This window comes from Oryctolagus cuniculus, chromosome 16, assembly GCF_051225735.1.
Source record: "Oryctolagus cuniculus isolate XC-2025 breed Fujian yellow rabbit chromosome 16, ASM5122573v1, whole genome shotgun sequence".
Classification (NCBI taxonomy): domain Eukaryota; kingdom Metazoa; phylum Chordata; class Mammalia; order Lagomorpha; family Leporidae; genus Oryctolagus; species Oryctolagus cuniculus.
In genome coordinates, this window is record NC_142882.1 from 3,873,800 (window position 1) to 3,898,430 (window position 24,631).

The following is a 24,631-nucleotide window of genomic DNA, read 5'->3' on the forward strand; positions in this document are numbered from 1 at the left end:
ATCTGGTGTTCCCATGGAGATTGCTTCCATTATGCTTGGACTTTTCAGTTCACCCAGTCTTGACTTGGAGCTGTCTATTGCTCTTATTCCTAGGTCTTTTTCCTTTTTGTCAGGGTCAATACCTCCCTCAGGCACTAGAGGGTGCCTGAGGCAGAGGATGGTTTTGAACTTTCCTGCAAGACTGCAGTGAATGCACCTGAGTGGGTAGGGGATGGTTCCAAGGGCTCTTTCGTGTGGAACCTCTCAGGTCAGCTCTTCCAGAGTGACACCTGAAGTTTGCAGAAATCCACAAGTCAGCCATAACTAACACCCCCACATAGATCTTCAGCCAAAGTTAGGAGCCTCAGCACTGTGAGCACAGGTTTCTCATGAGGAGACAGAGGCAGGAACCTTGTGATGAGTAGGAACCTCTATCCAATGCTACTTCCTTGTGTTTTTAGATTTCCCTTCTTCATTTAATACAAGTCAAGGTCTTTCAAAGAGTATGATTTGGATTACTTTCCTAAATTTGCTAGACAAGAAAACCAGAGGAAGAAAAGAAGTGGATTGCAAACCGATTAATGTTTTCGCAGGAAGAAACAACAGACAAAAGCTAAGAGCCATCCTAAAAGGAAAAGATTTATGTGTATGTCACAATCAGCCCAAGGAAAATTAATGTGAGAATCCCAGACAAACTCTGAATCATGGAGAAGAAAATGAAATCACTCAGCATGGGACCATCCCATGACCAGGAGTAACCGACACAGTTCTTTTTTTTTTAAACTTTTATTTAATGAATATAAATTTCCAAAGTACAACTTATGGATTACAATGGCTTCCCCCCCATACTGTCCCTCCCACCCACAATCCTCCCCTTTCCCACTCCCTCTCCCCTTCCATTCACATCAAGATTCATTTTTGATTATCTTAATATACAGAAGATCAGCTTAGTATACATTAAGTAAGATTTTCATCGGTTTGCTCCCACACAGAAACATAAAGTGAAAAATAATAGATGATTTTTTTAAATGATGATGATATCAGATCAGACCTATTGTCATGTTTAATCCCAGTGAGAGTCAAGTTGGGAATTGATAATTTCTTTTTTTTTTACAGAGGATCAGTTTAGTATGCATTAAGTAAAGATTTCAACAGTTTGCACCCCCATAGAAACACAAAGTGAAATATATTGTTTGAGTACTCATTATAGCATTAAATCTCAATGCACAGCACATTAAGGACAGAGATCCTACATGAGGAGTAAGTGCACAGTGACTCCTGTTGTTGACTTTAGCAATTGACACTCCTGTCTATGGCATCAGTAATCTCCCTATGCTCCAGTCATGAGTTGCCGAGGCTACAGCAGATTTAGTCGACACTATTGCCCAAATGGATCTAACAGATATCTACAGAACTTTCAATCCTACATCTAAAGACTTTACATTCTTCTTAGCAGTACATGGAACCTTCTCTAGGATTGACCACATACTAGGCCATAAAGCAAGTCTCAGCAAATTCAAAAGAATTAGAATCATACCATGCAGCTTCCCAGACCATAAAGGAATGAAGTTGGAAATTAGCAACTCAGGAATCCCTAGAGCGTACGCAAACACATGGAGATTGAATAACATGCTCCTGAATGAACAATGGGTCATAGAAGAAATTAAAAGAGAAATCAAAAATTTTCTGGAAGTAAATGAGGATAACAGCACAACATACCAAAACTTATGGGTCGCAGCAAAAGCAGTGTTAAGAGGAAAGTTTATATCAATAGGTGCCTACATCAAGAAATTGGAAAGGCACCAAATAGATGAGCTTTCAATTCACCTCAAGGATCTAGAAAACCTACAGCAAACCAGACCCAAATCTAGTAGGAGAAGAGAAATAATTAAAATCAGAGAAGAAATCAACAGGATTGAATCAAGAAAAACATTACAAAAAATCAACCAAATGAGGAGCTGGTTTTTGAAAAAAATAAACAAAATTGACACCCCATTGGCCCAATTAACTAAAAAAAAGAAGAGAAAAGATCCAAATCAATAAAATCAGAGATGAAAAAGGAAATGTAACAACAGACACCACAGAAATAAAAAGAATCATCAGAAATTACAACAAGGACTTGTATGCCAGCAAACAGGGAAACTTATCAGAAATGGATAGATTCCTGGACACATGCAATCTATCAAAATTGAACCATGAAGGCATAGAAAACCTAAACAGACCCCTTAATTGAGACAGAAATTGAAACAGTAATAAAGGCCCTCCCAACAAAGAAAAGCTTAGGACCAGATGGATTCACTGCTGAATTCTACCAGACATTGAAAGAAGAACTAACTCCAATTCTTCTCAAACTATTCAGAACAATCGAAGAAGAGGGAATCCTCCCAAATTCTTTCTATGAAGCCAGCATCACTGACACAGTTCTTAAGTGGAGGAGAAGATTGTGATAAGGACAAAGGAACCTCACAGAAGAAAAGTCACAAAAGAAATACCTTGTAAAGCAGCCTCATTAGAAACATGAAGAAAAAATAGATACCTGTTGATGACAGTAGAATAAAAGAATATTAAATTTAAAATAACTGCTTGAGCCACTAAATCCCCAACTGTTTGATTTCCCAGACTCAGGATATCTTCTTACCACTGATGAACTGTTCGAAAAGGTAAAGGATGGAATGATATTTCATATCCACTTGCAAACTCTCAGCAAAAGCCTGTTTGGCAGAGATCATATACAGCTTTCTAGAGAAGAGGAGGACGAGGAGATGAAGAGGACAGAGCTATTAGAGGAAAACTATGATCATGCTACAGAGCAGTATTTCAACAAAACATTCATTCTCTAGAAGTTCTAGGATTGGAGTTGATAATAATCATGGATGGAGTCTTTTCTCTAAGGATCTCTAAGGATCCCTAGGATCCCTAAGGATCAGGTGCCTTTCATGGCCAGGGAAAACAGTGGAAGATGGCCCAAGTTCTTGGTCCTCTGCAGCTATTTGGGAGACCTGGAAGAAGTCCCTGGCTCCTGTCTTTGGATTGGCTCAGCTCCAGCTGTTGTGGCCTTTGGAGAGTGAACCATGGGATGGAAGACAATTTCTCTCTCTCTCTCTCTCCCTCTCTCTCTGTCTCACTCACATTCACTCCCTCACTCTTCCTTTCAAACAAAATCTTTAAAAACAAATCTATTGTAGCCAATTGAGCAGATGTGAGGTGATATCTTAGTGTGATTTTGAGTAGTATTCTAGGTCTACTAATGTTTAGCACCCTTGGTAAGGCCTTTGGCTCATCTATTTGTGCAGGAATGTCTGTTCAATTCCTCTACACAGTTTGGATGATATTTTCATTGTTCCTTCAATTTGTAATATGTATGTTGTAAACATGTATCTGGAACCATATATAGCCATATTCTTGCATTTTCTATCAGGTGTTTGACTCTTGTAAGTTCTCCCTCCAATTACATAATCAGTGGCTCAGGCACTGCAGTTTGATCACCCCTCACTCTCCAATATACTGTTGTTTTCTCTGGCTCTTGGCTGCTGGGATTTTTTGTTGTGTCCTTGAGCATACAGCATGTCTGTACCTTCCACACTGATCCACAGCATTCTTCTTCCTTCCATAGAATGCCCACTGTGGATTAGTTTCTAACTCTCCCATGAGAATGTGTCTCTTCCACTTTTACTTTTATATCTCCTAGCCTAAAACAGTATGTCCTTCCCATTCAGCCATCTTGGTCTCTCCCCAGTAATCAGCAGTATTAGTCCTAGCTTAGATGGTTAATGGTAGAAACAGATTCTTGGTAGATAACCATAAATGGTGAAAGTAGCAAAGTATCATGTTCTGTTATATTGAGAAGATGATTTGGGGCTTTTTGGCTGAGACATAATGCAGAATGGTTTAAAAAATGCAGTGTTGTAGACTTCACATACCAGCATAGCTAATTTGGAGTTACTGAGAATTGATACAGTGAGTATTGACGTGCTAGCTCAACTCTGCATTGTGGATTCTCTTAGTTTCCTTTACTGCATGCTATGATATTAATGTTACAACATGCTTATAGTGATTTCTACTTTTGATTTGAAGTGTATTGAGCCTGAGAAGATAGTCCAGGATAGAATTCATTGGAGACAGTGTTCTCAGTGCAGACTGAGTGTAATTTCTTGTGTGTGTTTCCTATACACACAGAGAACTCTGTACTTAACAACTCAAAGGTGCACGTTTTAATTTTTGGAAATTGTTTTGAAGGAAGTTATATGTTATTGGACTTCAATAGAAATTATTAGAAGTGTCAAAGGGGCGGAGCCAAGATGGTGGAATAGTGAGGGTGCACACTAATAGTCCGGGAAAATTTAGTTTAATAAAAGTGGAGTTACAGTAGCCTCAGAAAAAGGATCAGGAAAAAAATGCAAAGGAAACTCTTCCAGATCTAGTGGCTGTGACTCAGAGGACCTACTGGAAGAACAAGGTCGCCCACCACGCAGAAGCCGAGCCACTGCGGGAGCCGCAGGGTCTGCACACCAGTGCAGGAAGGGGAGTGGATGTCACACAGACACCAGCGGGGAGAGCAGGGATGCCCAAGGCTCCGAGTCCACACATTGGCGCTGGAAGGGGAGGTGAGCTCAGTAACCCAAGACATTGGCGGGGAAACGGTGGTCAGAATCTAGAGGGTAGCGGGAAAGTTCACCAGACTGACTACAGGAGAGAAGGAAAAAAGGTGTAGGGTGGTACTGGTACAGACAAGTTTCTCTCTCCGCCAACCTTGCAAAGGCAAGCAAGAGACAAAGAGCAGGCCCCACTTGGAATATACATTACAACAGGGGAGAGCTAACAAACTGATTCGCTACAATTCAGTAGCCTAGGCAACCCAGTGGGAGTCCAGAGGAGAAACAGAGCCTGCACAGACTCTTTGGGTAGAAGCCAGAGATCAGAAGCTAAATACCATCAATTCTGTTCAGCCATGCTGTGCGGTAGTATTTACCTCCTGAATACAAAAATTAAATACATAAATAAATAAATAGAGAGAGATTTACCACCATAACATGAGGGTGTCACCTTTGCACACCCATAACCCGGAAGAACCAAGCAGAGCCCTCAGGCCACACCCATCTCAAGCCTCCAAGGCTCTTCCAACAGCAGGCCGTCCACTTAACAAGGACATAGTATAAAATAAAAAAAATAAAAAAAAAACGCACAGTGAGGGAAGAAGAATTAACTATGCCAAGAAACAAACACAAAAATCGAGGGGACAAGATCAACGATGACTCTATGATGCCTCCAAATAAACAAAACACCCCAAGCCAAGATTATGAAGATGATGAGATAGAAGAAATGCAAGATACGGATTTCAAAAAATTTATGATAAGAACATTCAGAAGTTTTCAAAAGCAAATCCTTGAACTACAGAAATCCTTATGGGACAGGATTAAAAATCTCTCTCATGAAAATGAAATTTTAAGGAAGAATCAAAATGAAACGCAGAAACTAGAACAGGAAAGTGTGATAGTGAAGAGAAATCAAAATGAAATGAAGAATTCAATAGATCAAATGACAAATGCATTAGAGAGCCTTAAAACCAGAATGGGTGAAGCAGAAGAGAGAATATCGGGCTTAGAAGACAGAGCACAGGAAAGGATACAGTCAATCCAAAGAAAAGAAGAGGAAATTAGAAACCTAAAAAATATTGTTGGGAATCTACAGGATACTATTAAAAAAACCAACATTCGGGTTCTAGGAGTTCCTGAAGGCATGGAGAGAGAGAAAGGATTAGAAGACCTTTTTAGTGAGATACTAGCAGAGAACTTTCCAGGTTTGGAGAAGGACAGAGACATCCTAGTACAGGAAGCTCATAGAACCCCCAATAAACATGACCAAAAGAGATCCTCACCACGACACGTGGTAATTAAACTTACCACAGTGAAACATAAAGAAAAGATCCTAAAATGTGCAAGAGAGAAACGTCAGATTACTCTCAGAGGATCTCCAATCAGACTCACAGCAGACTTCTCATCAGAAACACTACAGGCAAGGAGGGAATGGCGAGACATAGCACAGGTGCTAAGAGAGAAAAATTGCCAGCCCAGAATATTATATCCTGCCAAGCTCTCATTTGTGAATGAAGGTGAAATAAAGACCTTTCACAGCAAACAGAAATTGAAAGACTTTGTGGCCACTTGTCCGGCCCTGAAAAAGATACTTAAAGATGTGCTACACTCAGAAACACAGAAACACAGCCATCAATATGAAAGAAGGTAAAGGAAGAAAACCTACCAGTAAAAGAGAATGGGAAGCTCAAAGCATATACTAGAAAATATCTCCGGGAAAATGTCAGAGTAAAGTCACCATGTATCAATAGTCACATTAAACATTAATGGTCTTAACTCTTCAGTTAAGAGACGATTGGCTGATTGGCTCAAAGAACACAACCCAACTAATTGTTGCCTACAAGAAACACATCTCTCTAACAAAGATGCATGCAGACTGAAAGTGAAAGGTTGGAAAAAGATATTCCATGCCAACAGAAACCAAAAAAGCAGGTGTAGCCATATTAATATCAGAGAAAATAAACTTTAATACAAAAACTGTTAAGAGAGACAAAAAGGGACACTATATAATGATTAAGGGTTCAATTCAACAGGAAGATGTAACTATTATAAATGTATATGCACCTAATTACAGGGCACCAGTCCATTTAAAAGATATGTTAAGGGACTTAAAGGGAGATTTAGATTCCAATACAATAGTACTGGGGGACTTCAATACTCCCCTCTCAGAAATAGACAGATCATCCGGAGAGAAGATCAACAAGAAAACAGCAGATTTAATTGACACTATTGCCCAAATGGATCTAACAGACATTTAAAGAAGAACTAATCCCATTTATTCTCAAACTATTCAGAACAATCAAAAAAGAGGGAATCCTCTGAAATTCGTTCTATGAAGTCAGCATCACCTTAATCCCTAAGCCAGAGAAAGATGCAGCACTGAAATAGAATTACAGACCAATATCCGTGATGAACATAGACGCAAAAATCCTCAATAAAATTCTGGCCAATAGAATGCAACAAAACATCAGGAAAATCATCCACACATACCAAGTGGGATTTATCCCTGGTATGCAGGGATTTTTCAACATTCATAAATCAATCAATGTGATTCACCACATTAACAGACTGCAGAAGAAATACATATGATTATCTCAATAGATGCAGAGAAAGCATTTGATAAAATTCAACACCCTTTCATGATGAAAACTCTAAGCAAATTGGGTATAGAAGGAACATTCCTCAATATAATCAAAGCAATTTATGCAGAACCCATGGCCAGCATCCTATTGAATCGGGAAAAGTTGGAAGCATTTCCACTGAGATCTGGCACCAGACAGGGATGCCCACTCTCACCACTGCTATTTAACATAGTTCTGGAAGTTTTAGACATCAGACAACAAAAAGAAATTAAAGGAATACAAATTGAGAAGGAAGAAGTCAAACTATCCCTCTTTGCAGATGATATGATTCCTTACTTAGAGGATCCAAAGAACCCAACTAAGAGACTATCTGAACTCACAGAGGTGTTTGGCAAAATAGCAGGATATAAAATCAATGCACAAAAATCAACATCCTTTGTATACACAAGCAATGCCACGGCTGAGAAAGAACTGCTAAAATGAATCCCATTCACAATAGCAACAAAAACAATGAAATACCTTGGAATAAACTTAACCAAGGATGTTAAAGTTCTCTACGATGAGAATTACAAAACCTTAAAGAAAGAAATAGAAGAGGATACCAAAAAATGGAAAAATCTCCATGCTCATGGATTGGAAGAATCAACATCATCAAAATGTCCATTCTCCCAAAAGCAATTTATAGATTCAATGCAATTCCAATGAGGATAGCAAAGACATTCTTCTCAGATCTAGAAAAAATGGTGCTGAAATTCATACGGAGGCAAAAGAGACCTCGAATAGCTAAAGCAATCTTGTACAACGAAAACAAAGCTGGAGGCATCACAATACCAGATTTCAGGACATACTACAGGGCAGTTGTAATCAAAACAGCATGGTACTGGTACAGAAACAGATGGATAGACCAATGGAACAGAATTGAAACACCAGAAATCAACCCAAACATCTACAGCCAACTTATATTTGATCAAGGATCTAAAACCAATTCCTGGAGCAAGGACAGTCTATTCAATAAATGGTGCTGGGAAAACTGGATTTCCACGTGCAGAAGCATGAAACAAGACCCCTACCTTACACCTTACACAAAAATCCACTCAACATGGATTAAAGATCTTAATCTACGACCTGACACCATCAAGTTATTAGAGAACATTGGAGAAACCCTTCAAGATATTGGCACAGGCAAAGAATTTCTGGAAAAGACCCGGGAGGCACAGGCAGTCCAAGTCAAAATCAACTATTGGGATTGCATCAAATTGAAAAGTTTCTGTACTGCAAAAGAAACAGTCAGGAGAGTGAAGACACAACTGACAGAATGTGAAAAAATATTTGCAAACTATGCAACAGATAAAGGGTTAATAACCAGAATCTACAAAGAGATCAAGAGACTCCACAAAAACAAAACAAACAACCCACTTAAGAGATGGGCCAAGGACCTCAATAGGCATTTTTCAAAAGAGGAAATCCAAATGGCCAACAGGCACATGAAAAAATGATCAAGATCACTAGCAATCAGGGAAATGCAAATCAAAACCACAAAGAGGTTTCCCCTCACCATGGTTAGAATGGCTCATATACAGAATTCTACCAACAACAGATGCTGGTGAGGATGTGGGGAAAAAGGGACACTAACCCACTGTTGGTGGGAATGCAAACTGGTCAAGCCACTATGGAAATCAGTCTGGAGATTCCTCAGAAACCTGAAGATAACCCTACCGTTCAACCCAGCCATCCCACTCCTTGGAATTTACCCAAAGGAATTTAAATTGGAAACAAAAAAGCGGTCTGCACCCTAATGTTTATTGCAGAAAAATTCACAATAGCCAAGACCTGGAACCAACCTAAATGCCCATCAACGGTAGACTGGATAAAGAAATTATGGGATACATACTCTTTAGAATACTATTCTGCAGTAAGAAGCAATGAAATCCAGTCATATGCAATAAAATGGAGGAATCTGGAACACATCATGCTGAGTGAAATAAGCCAGTCCCAAAGGGACAAATACCATATGTTCTCCCTGATCGGTGACAACTGATTGAACACCAAAAAGGAAACTTCCTGAAGTGAAATGGACACTATGAGAAATGGTGACTTGATCAGCATAGCCCTGACTGTTAATGGACAACTTAATACATTATCCCACTCAGTATTTTTTGTCTGTTCTACTTAATATGACTGGTTTAATTCTGTAATTAATACACAGTCATTCTTAAGTGTTGAAATTTAACTGAAATGTGATCCCTGTTAAACATAAGAGTGGGAATATGAAAGGGAAGAGATATACAATTTGGGACATGCTCAAGCAGACTTGCCCCAAATGTTAGAGTTAGAAACATACCAGGGGATTCCAATTAAATCCCATCAAGGTGGCATGTACCAATGCCATCTCATTAGTCCAAGTGATCAATTTCAGTTCACAACTGATCATAATGAAAGGAATAAAAGTCCAAGGGATCACATAAACAAGACTAGTGTCTGGTAATACTAACCGATAGAATAAAGGGGAGAGTGATTCAACATGGGAAGCAAAATACACAGCAGACTCATAGAATGGTGGATGTCCTAAACAGCACTCTGGCCTCAGAATCAGCCCTAAAGGCATTCCGATCTGGCTGAAAAGCCCATGAGAGTATTTCAGGCATGGAAAACCAAGACACTCTGGCAAAAAAAAAGACCTAAATGAAAGATCTCTGTGAGTGAGATCCCAGTGGAAAGAACAGGTCTTCAAAGAATGAGGAACCTTTCTCTTAGGGAGGAGAGAACCTCCACTTTGACTATGACCTTGTCTAAACAAGATAAGAATCGGAGAACTCAAAAGGCTTCCATAGCCTTGGAAACTCATGACTGGAGCATAGGGAGATTACTGATGCCATAAACAGGGGTGTCAATTTGTTAAGTCAACAACAGGAGTCACTGTGCACTTACTCCTCATGTAGGATCTCTGTCCTTGGTGTGCTGTACATTGAGATTTAATGCTATAATGAGTACTCAAACAGTATATTTCACTTTATGTTTCTATGTGGGTACAAACTGTTGAAATCTTTACTTAATGTATACTAAACTGATCTTCTGTAAAAACAAAAAAAGAAATTATCAATTCCCAACTTGACTCTCACTGGAATTAAACATTACAATAGGTCTGATCTGATTTCATCATCATTAAAAAATCATCTATTATTTTTCACTTTATGTTTCTGTGTGGGAGCAAACTGTTGAAATCTTTACTTAATGTATGCTAAACTGATCTTCTGTATATAAAGAGAATTGAAAATGAATCTTGATGTGAATGGAAGGGGAGAGGGAGTGGGAACGGGGAGGGTTGCGGGTGGGAGGGATGTTATGGGGGGGAAGCCATTGTAATCCATAAGTTGTACTTTGGAAATTTATATCCATTAAATAAAAGTAAAAAAAAAAGTTTCAAATAGAAAAAATATTGTCAACTTTTATGATGTTGTTGCTAAAGTTCAATTTATACAGAAATGTATGATCTCAGATTCCATATATGTTTATGTAGTTAGAATATATATTTCCCTAAATTAAGTCTAAAGTTCTAGAATGGAAGCATTCATTACAAGCTTTAAAAATATCAAATATCAAATTTAGCATAAAGAATGTAGAAGATAAAAATGTTAAATATGAAAGAAACACTTAAGCAAAAATTATTGAATATATCTCTGTGATAATTTTTAAAATTCATGTACAACTATTTCACAGCACACATTTGCCACAAATTTTATGAAGCCTAGTAATTGCAAGGAATTCATCCTCTCCATTCCCAATTTTTTTTTCAGTAAATCATGTGCATTCACATTGACTCTACTTTTAGTTTCTGCACATTAGAGAAAACAGTGGATACTTGCTCTCTGATTTAGATTGACTTTTCTTGTTTATCTGAATAGAAACAAGTTTCATCATTTGACTGGTAATAAACTTAACTCATGAAGACATTATATTTTAATTTTTAGGCAAGTCACTGAATCCTGTTGTGTATTTTGTCCCTACACTGCATCTCACTTTGCATGAGCACCTAATCAAAATCTCACTAATGACATCAGAGCAGTGCCTAGGCCATAGAAAATATGTTTTGCTTAAAATATTATGGACCACATTTACAGTAATTTGAGTTTAGAAAACTTTTGAGTGGAAAAATAGAGTTCTCATATATATGCCCTCTCTACCCCACTTACTAGATTTTCTCCATTGGCAATACCTCACACAGGTATGCAAGCTTAAATGATTAGTCCGTATTGATCCTCATTATTGCCTATAGGACATGGTATCCATTGTGTTCACTCTTGTATTGTGCAGAATGTAGATTGGGCTATGGTTTAATGGTACATAGCTGACCTGATGGTGTCCTACATAATAATCCTGAAAGTCACTTGCATTCAAGAAGTACAGGTGTCTGCCCATGGTGTTTGTGGTGGTGGGAATAAAGAGGTGACATTCAGCTGGTATTGTCTGCTTTAGAGTAAAAAGCGAGCAGTACTCAAATAGTCCCAGGTTCTCATGAGAGCATCAACCAAGGTTGTAGGTGTGCAAACAGATCATCATGGGATTCCATGGTTAGCAGCAACATGGAAAGGTTTTATGCTTTACAACTAAAGATGAAGTGATTAGACATGCAGAATGAAAATATCTGAATTCAGGGTGATTACTGGTTCCACACTGATTGAAAACCACATGTCCTTGTGGGTATCTCTGTAAACAGGTTGGTTTGGGGGTCTATGTGCTAACAAAGCGATGTGTGGCTGCCCAGAACACTGGCTGAGGGAGGCTGCCCTGTTGCACTTTGGGACATTGTATTGTTTAATACTGGAGTTTTCTTGTCTGAATCCTTACAGAAAGCTTTGACTGATGCCTCCCTTTATGCCCTGTGATGCAATCCCAGTATATAATTGGAAAAAGTTCATGGAGAGGTTTATTGACAAACCCTTGCAACAAATGTAACTATCAGGGGTTTCTTCCTTGAATCTTTGTCTCCATGGACTTGGAGGAAAGCCTGGCACCTGGGGCAAGGAGGATGATTCACAATCATGTTTTTCTTCTTGTGTTTTTCACCAGGACAGAAGACCTGAACTGCAGAGCCTCAGGGCAGGAAAAGTATCAGATTCCCCCATGGATGAGTGGACAGCTGTTGGAAAGAGGTCAGATGGAGCAGTATTAAAGTGGCTAGTTTCAAGCAATCACACACACACACATGCGCACGCTCTATGTATGCATTTGCATGACCCTGCATGTTCACTGCTGTTGTGTCCTAGGGTTTTACACATTTGAAGATGTTTCCTTTGATTTTTCTGTTGCTCTTTCTGCAGCTGTTTCCCCTTGTGACTTGTCAGGATGCTCCCGACTGCTATTCCCAGATGGAACAGAGTTTTTACAAGGATGGAGATATTGAGATTGCTGCTTTTTTGCACATTTACACATATGAGATTCCCAAAACCATGATGTGGTTCAGCAAATATCGCAGATTCAGATGGTAAGTTGTCCTTGCCATAATCATTTTCCATTAATTCACATATTACCTACTTGTTATTAGGTCTGCAATTCTATAGGCAAATATGTTCTGTATCCCTGCCATGTCCATCTTCTGTTCCTCCTAAAAACTGCTGGTAATTGATTTGGGGCATGAGGAAGACATTTCTTTCTGCCTGGCACCATGGATGGTTCAGGGAAATGGTGTCTCATCAGAGGAGGAACCAGAGTCCGGTTGGTATCTTCCTGTCCTTCCCTGTCCAGGTTCATCAGCCCAGGGGCCTATTGTGCCTCAGTAGCAGATTCTTACAGAACCCATGCACTGAAATGAACAAATCTGAGTTACATGAGCTCTTCCACATGTGCTCACACTCTTTTCTGCTATGTACTAGATTTGGGGCCATGAGAACACTTCATTTCTTCTACAGTTGTAAAGGAGAAAAGATTCAAAAAGTTTTTTCTATATAAAAGTAATCTCAGGGCAACACCTTTGCACAAATATAGTAATTATATTTTACTGATGAATATACCCATAAGAACTTCAATGGCTGTAATCTACTACATTTGCAATTTTTCCCTGATTCTGCCTTTTCTGGGCAAAATAGATTTCTTAAGGGGGATTATTCTGTTTCTGCCCCTCTTAAAGGTACTTTATTTGTAGCTAAATATGTGTTTCATTATATATATATATATATATATATATATAGTATGTATAAATTTCATGCCTACATAATATAGTATCTTGTAAGACATTAGGACTGTTTTCTTCAAACCTGTTTATGAAGGTGCCAATTTTCTAATTGGTTTCTACTGTAAGGCTACAGGAAGTAGGTTGCAGCTGCATAGAACTTTGATAAAAGGTAGGTATTAGGACATAGATCATTTCAGTATCATTAAAGCCAATGGATTTGAGAAGTATAGTTGGTGCCACCAAGGAAATGCAACTGATGAAGTATTTTAGGCATTTGTCCAAAGATCTCTGCAGAAAAAATCTAATGGATACTAGCTTGGCATAACAATATTATTCTCCTCACATAGATTTTTATTAATTCACATTCTATGATATGTGCACATGTCATCCCACTTATGAAATATATATTTGTTACTACTAGTAGTATTCCCCATGGTTATGCATTCAGCACATCATTTAAGTGTACCCTTAATGATGGAGACCAGGAAATAATGACTTTCCAGTAGTAGGAAAAGAGGCTATGAATAGAGCCCAAGTTCCTCCAAGATGTATGCCATGCAAACTGGAGATCATAATCAAATCTTAACAAACCCAGGGAAAATATCTGTGTTGATGATACTTGGAAAAACAAGAAATACTGAGCTGTTAATACATTTAGGCACTGTACCCTCCAATGTTAGATTCACCAACTTTAGAATATACAACAGTTACTGAAAAACTGTTTTAGAGAAAAAGAACACAGCATGCCCGGCGCCGCGGCTCACTAGGCTAATCCTCCGCCTAGCGGCACTGGCACACCAGGTTCTAGTCCCGGTTGGGGCACTGGATTCTGTCCCAGTTGCCCCTCTTCCAGGCCAGCTCTCTGCTGTGGCCAGGGAGTGCATTGGAGGATGGCCCAAGTGCTTGGGCCCTGCACCCCATGGGAGAACAGGAAAAGCACCTGGCTCCTGGCTCCTGCCACCGGATCAGCACGGTGCGCCGGCTGCAGCGCACCGGCTGCGGTGGCCATTGGAGGGTGAACCAATGGCAAAGGAAGACCTTTCTCTCTGTCTCTCTCTCTCACTGTCCACTCTGCCTGTCAAAAAAAAATTTAAAAAAAAAAGAACACAGCATAAAAGAGATAAACTCTTACAAATTCCAGTGTGTCCAAGAGCCGTCTAGACATTTTGGTACAAGGCAGCAGCTGGAGAAAGAAATGAGAGGATTCGGAATAATGGAAGTGTCATAGTAATGAGGAGAGAAACAGATATATGAAATACAAAACTGAATTTTATTTGATTCATAGCAATGATTTTCAAATTTCCTGATTCTACAAAGTATGAATGACATATTTGGATAATAAATATGTATAGAAACTATATATACATAAAACACTATATATGTATAGCAACTGTATGCATGGTATACCTATGTATAAATATATAGAGATAATATGTATATAATATGAATACATATATAAATATTATGTTGCAGCAAGAACCAAGAACTGAAAAACTGTCACTTCCTCTGGAGCACACAGTGACCCAAGCAAGCAGTGTACATGACATAGTCTATTCATGAGGAATCAACACACAGGACATCAGAAATAAATTCAAGGGGCTCCTCATTTACATTCTTTGTGAAATGTCAGATCCTAAAAAGTAGAAATGCATCATTTTCTATGCATGGAAGGCTATTTATATTCAAAATTGTAGGAAAACTTGAGTGAAGAAGGCCTGTTTGGAGTAAATACTGATACTACTCATAATGATTTACTTTAGCATATGTTTAGTGTTCTAAATGCATGACTGGCTTAATTGTAAAGCATCATAGCCCAGGGATTCATGTTCACCCAGGGAGTGTTTCCAGCTTCTCTAAAGTGCTCCTCCCTTTTCACTATTTCCCTTATTTGAAGCTCTGAACCCGATTTTTATTTTCATGGCTTGTGATGGAGGTTGATGGATAAGTTTAATGGGGAAGAGATTTTTCAGGATCAATTACAGACTCCCATTTTTAGTGCCATGGCATCATCCCTCTTCTCAATTACATAGCCTTCAAGTGAGTTATTCTCTTCCCATTACAACCTGCAGCCTTATGATTGTATGACTGCTATTTCAAGAAGCACTTAATGATGTGGTAAGATGAAGAATTATTTTAGTTTGTGAATGTAGGAAACATTTAGAGGCAGTGCTAAAGATGATGTGCCATTCCTTGTCATGCTTTCTTTGACAACTGGAGTGTACTCCTAGGTGTGCATGAACTTTAGAGAGGGCATTCCAGAGCCTGTTGTAGTATTTACTTTAGATATCAAATACAAACACTTAGAAGAGGTAGCTGTTGTCAGAGGTGATTTAAATTGATGAGGTGTGCATCCAAAAATAAGACCATGTTCTTTGTCTGCATGGACAACCATGGGATAACATACCCAAGACATTATGATGTAAAAGCAGATCTTATTTTTCAGAATCATTTAGGCTTGGAAACCAGTAAAAGCTGGTAGCAGCTTTGGTTCTGGTGAGGACGTGTCCTGCAAATACAAGAGTTCACACTCTGTACTCAGCAAATCTACACATACAGATTAGAACATATGAATGTTTGGCCATGACCATTCCATCTCTCACAGTAATCACAGAATTGAAGATAATCTGGATTGGAGGCTTTCCCCTTAAGATCCTTGTGTATTTCATGCAGGTTTCAGTCCAAAAACTACCAGTATGCTCTGGCCTTGGTTTTTGCTATTGAGGAGATCAACAAAAACCCCCATCTTTTACCCAACATGACCTTGGGATTTGGTCTCTATAATGTCATGCACAGTGCTATGACAGTAATGGAGAACCCCTTCATCTGGCTTGTGGGACTGGAAGAGGACATTCCTAATTACACATGTAGGAAACAGAGCAAGTCTGTTGCTGTAATATCACAAAGCAGCATTGCTGTCCAAATGGGGACACTGCTGGAACTCTACAAAATTCCACAGGTGAGTGTGTAGTGAAAAAGTGGGATAAAGTACATCACCTTAGGTGCCTTACTTAGAACCAAAAATTTAAGGGTCAGAGACCATATACAGTTGACACAGTATGTGATCTAAAGAGAAGACGTGCAGAGATTTTGTGGATTAGCCACATTTGTTCTGAAGCAGAAGTGTGGGTGAGTAAAAAGGAGAAATGTTTTTTTCAACCTGTGAGTCTAATGATTCATGAACTAGGAAGCTTTTATGTACTGGGACATGATAAAAATGAAATGTTCTAAAATCTGACACTTCCATTATCTGCTTAATTTTTTCAGGAATAATGTTTTACACTATGACAATAACCTTACACAGATTTCTTGCCTTTTCCCTTAGCTGACTCTTGGACCTTTTGAACCTCTTCTGAGTGACAGTGGTCAGTTTCCTTCCCTCTATCAGATGACCCCCAAAGACACTTCTCTGGCCCATGGCATGGCCTCATTGATGCTCCATTTTGGGTGGACCTGGGTGGGTTTGGCCATCTCAGACCTCCCAAAAGGTATTCAGTTTATGTCTGATTTGAAAGTAGAGTTACACAAGCATGGCATCTGTATAGACTTTGTGGAAATGATCCCAGCCACTCTAGAGTCACTTTCTTCATTCCAATATGCGTTTCATATCCAGATCCTAAAATCATCAGCAAATGTGGTGATTCTTTTCTGTGTCACTGAGTCACTCATAGGCGCCAGCTTTCAATCATGGAGGGAGTTAATGATGTGGAAAGTCTGGGTCACCACTTCACAATGGGATTTTGCCAGTTCTGAGGAACCTTTCCTGCTCCACTCATTCCATGGGACTCTCATTTTTTCACACCACCATAGTGAGATCTCTGGTTTCAAAAACTTTCTTCGGACAGCTAACCCTTCCAAGTACCCAGAAGACTCTTACCTCTCCAGATTCTGGTCGCTGGCTTTTAATTGCTCAGTTACTGGGACATCCTGTAAAACTTTGCAGAACTGTCCACTGAATGCTTCCTTGGAATCCTTGCCTCCGCATCGTTTTGATATGACCATGAGTGATGGGAGTTACAACATATACAATGCTGTGTATGCTATGGCCCACAGCATTCATGAGATGCTTCTACAAGAGGTAGAAATGCAGCCAGTGAACAATGGGGCAAAGTTAGCATTTTCTCCCTGGCAGGTGACTTGGTTTCCATTATTGACATGTACTCCTGAAGTGATGCCCTTAAGAGTTTCTGCAGGTGTTCAATCCAAGTAGCTTGGAAACCTTTCTGCAAAACACAAGATAAAAATGAGCTTCTGCCTGTAATTTGTCATTAGCAAAAAGGCTCCAATGAAAAGTGGGAAGGTAATTTGGATAAGCATCAATTCTATGACTTAAAAATACACTCCAATTCTGTCAATTTAATTTTGACATGTGAAATACCTAGACTGTGTTATTCCATTTTCAGTCTCAGCAGTACAGTGATTATTTTCAGTGTTAAGTGTTGCTGAGGGTGTTCATCTACAATGAACATAAGGGATCTCATATAATTTGCACAGTTCTTTATTCTAGTAACTTTATTACAGATAGTTGTCCTAGGTACACTGAGAAAATGAGTGTTGGTAGCTTGGACTGCACTGTTGGAAATGATCTGAATCTCACAGCTAGATATTTTTGATTCCACTTGTTTTTGTAGAAAAATGAGTGAAATCATACTTACCTTGATGTAGTTCTCATCAGGTTTATTTTTTTTTACTTCAATTCATTGGGTGGTTCTAAACAGGTTCTATTGTTTATTTGTGATTACAGACAAAGAGAGGTTTTCTCTTACCTGGGTTTCATGTGTTATTGCTTGGCAGTCTTCATGAGAATATGATGCATTTTTTTCAGTTGCACCCATTTCTGAAGAATCTCCAGTTTACCAATCCAGCTGGTGACCTAGTGAATTTGAATCACAAGAGAAATTTGGAAGCTGAATACGACATTCTCAACTTTTGGAATTTTCCATATGGTTTTGGACATAAGGTTAAAGTAGGACGGTTTTCCCCATATGTTTCACAGAGTGAACAGTTGTCTCTCTCTGAGAATTTGATAGAGTGGGCCACAGGAATTACAGAGGTAAGTTGGACTGATCATAAGGTTCACATGACACATTTCTACCCCCCAACTGCTAAGGGAGTATGTGCAGTATGGCTTATTCAAAAGACACTTAGGGACATTAAACCACTCCACTTCCAATCCAAATACTTTCTTATGTTTTTAGTGTCTGAGGATGGACAGTACACACACATTTTCCACCACATCTTTTGAATCTATTTAAGAAAATCAAATTGAATGTTGTCATTTTCTCAGAAACAGATGTTTACAGTTTCAGTGAATAAGTTTGCAGGACTTGGAACTTAAGTAATAGTCTGAATTACGATCAACACTCACCTGATTTTTCTCAGACTCCACGCTCGGTATGCAGTGTGAGTTGCAGCCCTGGATTCAGGAAAAGCCCTCTGGAGGGAAAGCCTGCCTGTTGTTTTGATTGCACACCTTGTCCTGAGAACGAGATTTCCAATCAGACAGGTAAGTCAGTGCCTGCCTCTTGGAGAAGTTACCACCTGTTTCTTAAATTATCAACTTATCCATGAAAAAAAGTATGTGGAATATGACTGCTGAGAACAGTCTTCCCCCTTTCAGGTAGAAATTAATCCTTATAATCAATAATAATCCACAAAAGGATAAAACTTTCCACAATACACTTCCTATATTATTTTTGAAAGCATATAAAAGACTGAATGTCTCTGTAATGCTGACCATGTTTGAGTTCAGGCTGATATACATATGGTAAAAAATGTATAGAAACCAAGATTAGGTAATATTCACCCCATAAAACAGTGTGGCATTTCTAAGATTTATTTCATGAATCAGAACTATGCCATCACATGCATCATAAAAATTTTCCAGTTTTTGCTTGTGTTGCATGAGTAGTTATTTGTACCATATATTTAGTATAATTCTAATTTTTTGAAACTTATTGTTGATAATGAAAGTTTTTGGAAACAGAGTACAGTCCATGGGAGTAGTGTGGTGGATGTGCTAATTCAGTATAGGAAAACTCATGTCTGGTTCCTTGTGCTTATACAGGTAAAAATCCTTTCACCAAATTCAAGTGTAGCATGCTTGGAGTGAGAAAGTGCAACTCTACACAAACTGTGTGTTATGTGAAAAACTATCTTAGAAATCATGCAGTATATCATCTTGAGGATGATACTCATCAAATATCACAAATGGGGCTAATCTTAGCCTTTGACAAAAGTCATTGCTGCTCAAAATATAAATCTTCAAGAACATTCTTATGCTTACATATGTATACACATTTATAAAATTCATATCAAAAGAACTCAACCTGACATACACGGTAATAAGTATGCATAGTGGACCTGGCACTGTGGCGCAGTGGGCTTAAGCCCTGGCTTGAAGCACCAGCATCCCATATGGGTGCCAGTTCTAGTCGCAGCTGCTCCTCTTCTGATCCAGCTCTCTGCTGTGGCCTGGGATAGCAGTAGAAGATGGTCCAAGTCCTTGGGCCTCTGCACACACATGAGAGACTCCTAAGAATCTCCTGTCTTCAGATCAGCACAGCTCTGGTTGCTGCAGCCATCTGGGGAGTGAACCAGCAGATGGAAGGCCTCACTCTGTCTCTACCTCCCTTGGTAACTTTGTCTTTAAAAAAAAATAATTATGCATACCAAGGTAGGTCAATGACTGCAAATTCAGCACAAGACCTTGAAGGTAAAATGTGGACATTATAAGGAAATTGAAGTTAGTAAAAATTGGAAGAATTTAAAGTTGGTGATCATAAACAAGAAAGATTTATGAACCTCAGCAAGATGGAACAGTGCGAACAATAAGATTACTCTGTGTGTGTGTGTGTGTGTGTATACACAAAGAGAGCTGAAGAGGTCTATTTATATATAAAAATACTAATAATAGAGCTTATTAATCATTTAATTCTGATACATTGAAAATATAGAAGAAATTCAGATATTCTCAGATAGAAATATTATGAAATATGTTGAGCAATATTTGAAAAATCCAAATATCCTCACAGTTATTAAAATAATTCCCAATACTTGAATGGTGATAAACAATTTTCAGATATTTTCTCAACTCCTATAGAGAACAGGAAAAATGTAAAAATTCTGTTTCTTCTATGGGAACATCTCAAGTTGATGGATCAAATACTGCTAGATATTTCAGCAAAATGAAATTGTAAGACGCTGTTATTGAAATAAATGCATACATTTGAAATCTCAAACAATGTAAATCCAACAGTATTTTTTAAATAAGCTACATCATGCTCAAAGAGTTTCATAAAATCTAATTCAGTTTATAGTACATGAAAAATGCAATATTAATTAGCATAACTGAAGAAAAATAGTTAATAAAATCTAAGTGATCTATGAATTGTAAACAAAGAACAAAGTCACTCAAACATGATGAAAAGAAGGATTAGCTTTCAATCCTAAAGAGTATTTTAGAATGCTACAAAACATGGAAATTATGGCTGAAGATTGGATACAAAGTTGACAAAAGAACGCAACTTCTACAGAAAATTACACAGGAGGTTCGGCTCCATGCATATTGTCAAAAAAGAATGACATTCAACTTACTAAAAAGGAAGATTTAAAAGTGGCATCATTTAAAGTGATATTGGGATGGTGTAATGAAATCAGTGAATTGGTAATTGAATTAAGTAGTGCTGGTATACAAAATTGTACAAAGCAGTTACTTTTCCTTACCAATTCTGGAAAACAAACCTATGAAAGATGGCACTTGTAATGTCTCAAAAGTATGAAATATCCAAAGGAAAGACTAACTAAATTTTGGAAGAAATCTGCAAGTTGAGTCATCAGTCTTCAATGGAACAATATATTGAACATAAGATGATACAGACAGAGCTGGAGAGAAAATTCATGTTCAAGGACAAAAAGACAGGAAAGTGGAAATATGCCAGCAAGTTTCAAGCTGATCTACAGACTGACTTTGATTACAGGCAGCATCCTAGCGTGTTCCTTGATGAAAACTTTCAAGGGTGGAAACTAATCCAGCTGGTATCAAGTGTACAACTCTTCTGTTTCTCTAGAACCTGACCATTTGCCTTCTAATGGTGGTTTGTCAATCAGTGCTTTCCCCTATCATGACATAATCCAGATTCTACCTTAAAGAGATATGTTTTAGTGAGATTGCTAGGTGATTTCTGTGCAACCCAAATTCACAAAGTATATCTCCCAGTCCATGATTTTAAGAGTGGGAAACTGGGCCGGTGCTGTGGTATAGTAGGGTAAGCCTCTGGCTGGGATGCTAGCATCCCAGTTGGTCAGCAGTTTCAGCCCCAGCTGTTTCACTTCCAATGCAGCTCTCTCCTGATGCTTGTGAAAGCAGCAGAAGATGGCCCAAGTTTCAGAGCTCACACCAATACAGGAAGCCCAGAAGAAGCTCCCAGTTACTGGCTTCAAAACAGCCCAGTTCCAGCTATTAATGACTTTTGGGGTGTGAATCACCGGGGGAAGATCTCTCCCCTCCTCTTTTTTCCCTCTTTCCCTTTCTCCCTGTCCTCCTCTCCTTCTTTCTCTCTCTCTCTCTCCATTCTGCTTCTCCTCTTCCTTCTGAAACTCTGACTTTCATGTAAGTTATAAATAAATGAACACACATTAAATCAAAGACTGCAACCATTGGGTGGTTGAATAGGCCATGAGAGTACAGAGGGAATAGCAATATTAAAAAAGGGCTCATTTCAGGCATGGAAAGCCACAACTCTGCAGCAAAAAATAGACTACATGGAGGATCTCTATGAAACCTCTGTTGAAAGAAAGGGTCATCAAAAAGGGATGTCCTCTTGTCTGAAGAGAGGAGAGAGCAACCAATTTGTGTAGGACCCTGTCCAAATACCGATGGAGTCTCTGGTCACAAAAGGCTTCCATAGGCTTGGCAGACCATGGCAAGAGCCTCAGGTGATCACTGACATCATACATGCATAAACATGTTAATTGTTAAAGTAACAACAGAGGTTAGTGTGTACTTAGTCCCATGTAGGACCTCTGTCCCTAATGAGTTGTACTATGAGAATCAACTGCAAAATTTGTTCCTAAACAGCGCTGTATATGTGGTCTGTGTGTGTGTGGATACCAACTGTTGAAATCTATGCTTATCATGGAGTTGGTCCTCTGTATTTAAAATCAAACTAAAAATGAACCATAATGAAGAAGGAGATTGTATAGGAAGAGGGAGAAGGAAATGTGATGGGAGTGGGAGTGGGAGGCTGGGTATAGGAAAAAGAACCCCTATATTCCTAAAGGTGAATGTATGAAAAATGCAATCATTAAATAAAAACTTAAAAATCAAAGACTGCTGTTTGCTCTTGTTCAAAGTCAGCATGCAGTAGAATATGCCCTGTATAAGGGCAGAGTAGCCCTCACCACACATGGAACCCTCTGGCATCTTGATCATCAGTTCCCAATCTGAAGAAACAATGAAGAAGGAATTTGTGGTGTTAAAATAACACAGGCTAAGGTATGCTTTTAAAGCACCATGAATAGGTTCAGAGAGTAGCCCTTAGGGCTTTGTTAGGAGAAAAAGAGCATGTACGCATCATTATGTAAGGTACTTAGGAAGATGAAGTATTAACTGGCTAACATGAGGAAGATGGACATAAATAATCACCAATAATTTTATATGTCATTTTATATGCTGTCTTTCACATCAAATAAGGATCATTTGCCTAAACTAGCCACATTGGGTATTCTAGAAGGTACTTGTGAATCAGGAATAACTGAACTTGAGATGATGTTAATTACATTTCTCACCAGATATGGACCAGTGTGTGAAGTGTCCAGATCTTCAGTATGCCAACACAGAGCGAGACAAGTGCTTCTACAAAAAACTGACCTTTCTGTCTTTTGAAGAGCCCCTGGGGATGACCCTGGTCTGCACAGCTGTGTGCTTCTCTGTCCTCACCGCTGTGGTTCTTGGGGTCTTTGTGAAGCACCGAGACACTCCCATAGTCAAGGCCAACAATCGTTGTCTCAGCTACATCCTGCTCATCGCCCTCATCTTCTGCTTCCTTTGCTCCTTACTGTTCATTGGTCATCCCAACACAACCACCTGTGTCCTCCAGCAAACCATGTTTGGAGTGGTGTTCACCATGGCTGTTTCCACAGTCCTGGCCAAAACTATCACTGTGCTTCTGGCCTTCAAGTTCACTGCCCCAGGGAGAAGGATGAGACACTGGCTGATATCAGGGGTACCTAACTCCATTATTCCCATCTGCTGCCTGATCCAACTGGCTCTCTGCGGCATATGGCTTGGGACTTCTCCTCCCTTTATTGACACAGATGCACACTCTGAGCATGGCCACATCATCCTGGTGTGCAACAAGGGCTCCGTCACTGCCTTTTACTGTGTCCTTGGCTACCTGGGTTCCTTGGCCTTGGCCAGCTTTACTGTGGCTTTCCTAGCCAGGAATCTGCCTGACAAGTTCAATGAAGCCAAGTTCCTGACGTTCAGCATGCTGGTGTTTTGCATTGTCTGGGTGACCTTCCTGCCTGTCTACCACAGCACCAAGGGGAAGGTCATGGTGGCTGTGGAGGTCTTCTCCATCTTGGCCTCTGGTGCAGGGCTCCTGGGCTGCATCTTTGTTCCAAAGTGCTACATTATTCTCTTCCGACCTGAGAAGAATGCTGTGAAAGGATTCAGGGATAGAATAGCTTCCAAGGAAACAGATGTTCTGAAGTGTAGCTCTTAAGGCTCTCACAGTTTTCAGTTGTTAGAGATTAAGATTTATAAAAGCGATTTTGCATTCTGATGTTATAAAATAACTTGCAGAATGTAACCTTCTTATGAACTGTTTATTTTCTCTTAAAATGTTTTTCTTCTGAAGCACCAATTCACAGAAAAGGAAGGGATAATCAGAGAAACCTTCCATCTGGTGATAGACTCTGAGGATATCTGCTGTGGCCCAGTGCTGGTTCATGCCAAAGCAAGATCATTTCAGTTGTCCATTGGAGTGTCAGCATCTTAGGCCATCTTCTACTGTTTTTTTTTGAATCATTAACAGGGAGTAGGATTCCAAGTGGAACAGCCAGGATATGAACTGGCACCCACATGGGATGTCATAGTTACAAGTGGTGGTTATATCCACTAGACACTCACACTTGTCCCAATCCTCCTCTCTTCAAAAATAATATTGTGTATAAATTTCTTAGCCTGGGTTTCATGTTCACAAACACAAACTGATCTCAGATAAAGGCTCTCCTTGAAACTTTTCATTGCTTTTCATTTCTGTGTTTTCATTGTCACCTGGTGGACATTGTAATATTCATATTTTAAT

General features: G+C 39.1%; 1 protein-coding gene across 1 annotated transcript; it reads left to right on the forward strand.

The window, feature by feature from the left end:
* Positions 1–211: 211 nt before the first annotated feature.
* On the forward strand, positions 212–24,046 carry LOC149121400 (vomeronasal type-2 receptor 116-like). The gene is made up of 8 exons (XM_089316302.1): positions 212–247; positions 12,221–12,316; positions 12,472–12,635; positions 15,993–16,278; positions 16,645–17,451; positions 18,145–18,372; positions 18,702–18,825; positions 23,112–24,046. Exons 1-8 carry the CDS (start codon positions 212–214, stop codon positions 24,044–24,046), a joined length of 2,676 nt encoding a protein of 891 aa, XP_089172428.1.
* Positions 24,047–24,631: the final 585 nt, after the last annotated feature.

What these genes read in the sequence shown, in the direction of transcription:
- LOC149121400 (XM_089316302.1), top strand. Translation starts at nt 212, where the DNA reads ATGGTTCCAAGGGCTCTTTCGTGTGGAACCTCTCAG. An exon ending in TTTCGTGTGGAACCTCTCAG is followed by an intron (nt 248 to 12,220) that starts GTCAGCTCTTCC and finishes GTTTTTCACCAG; the next exon opens with GACAGAAGACCTGAACTGCA. An exon ending in GAAAGAGGTCAGATGGAGCA is followed by an intron (nt 12,317 to 12,471) that starts GTATTAAAGTGG and finishes CTCTTTCTGCAG; the next exon opens with CTGTTTCCCCTTGTGACTTG.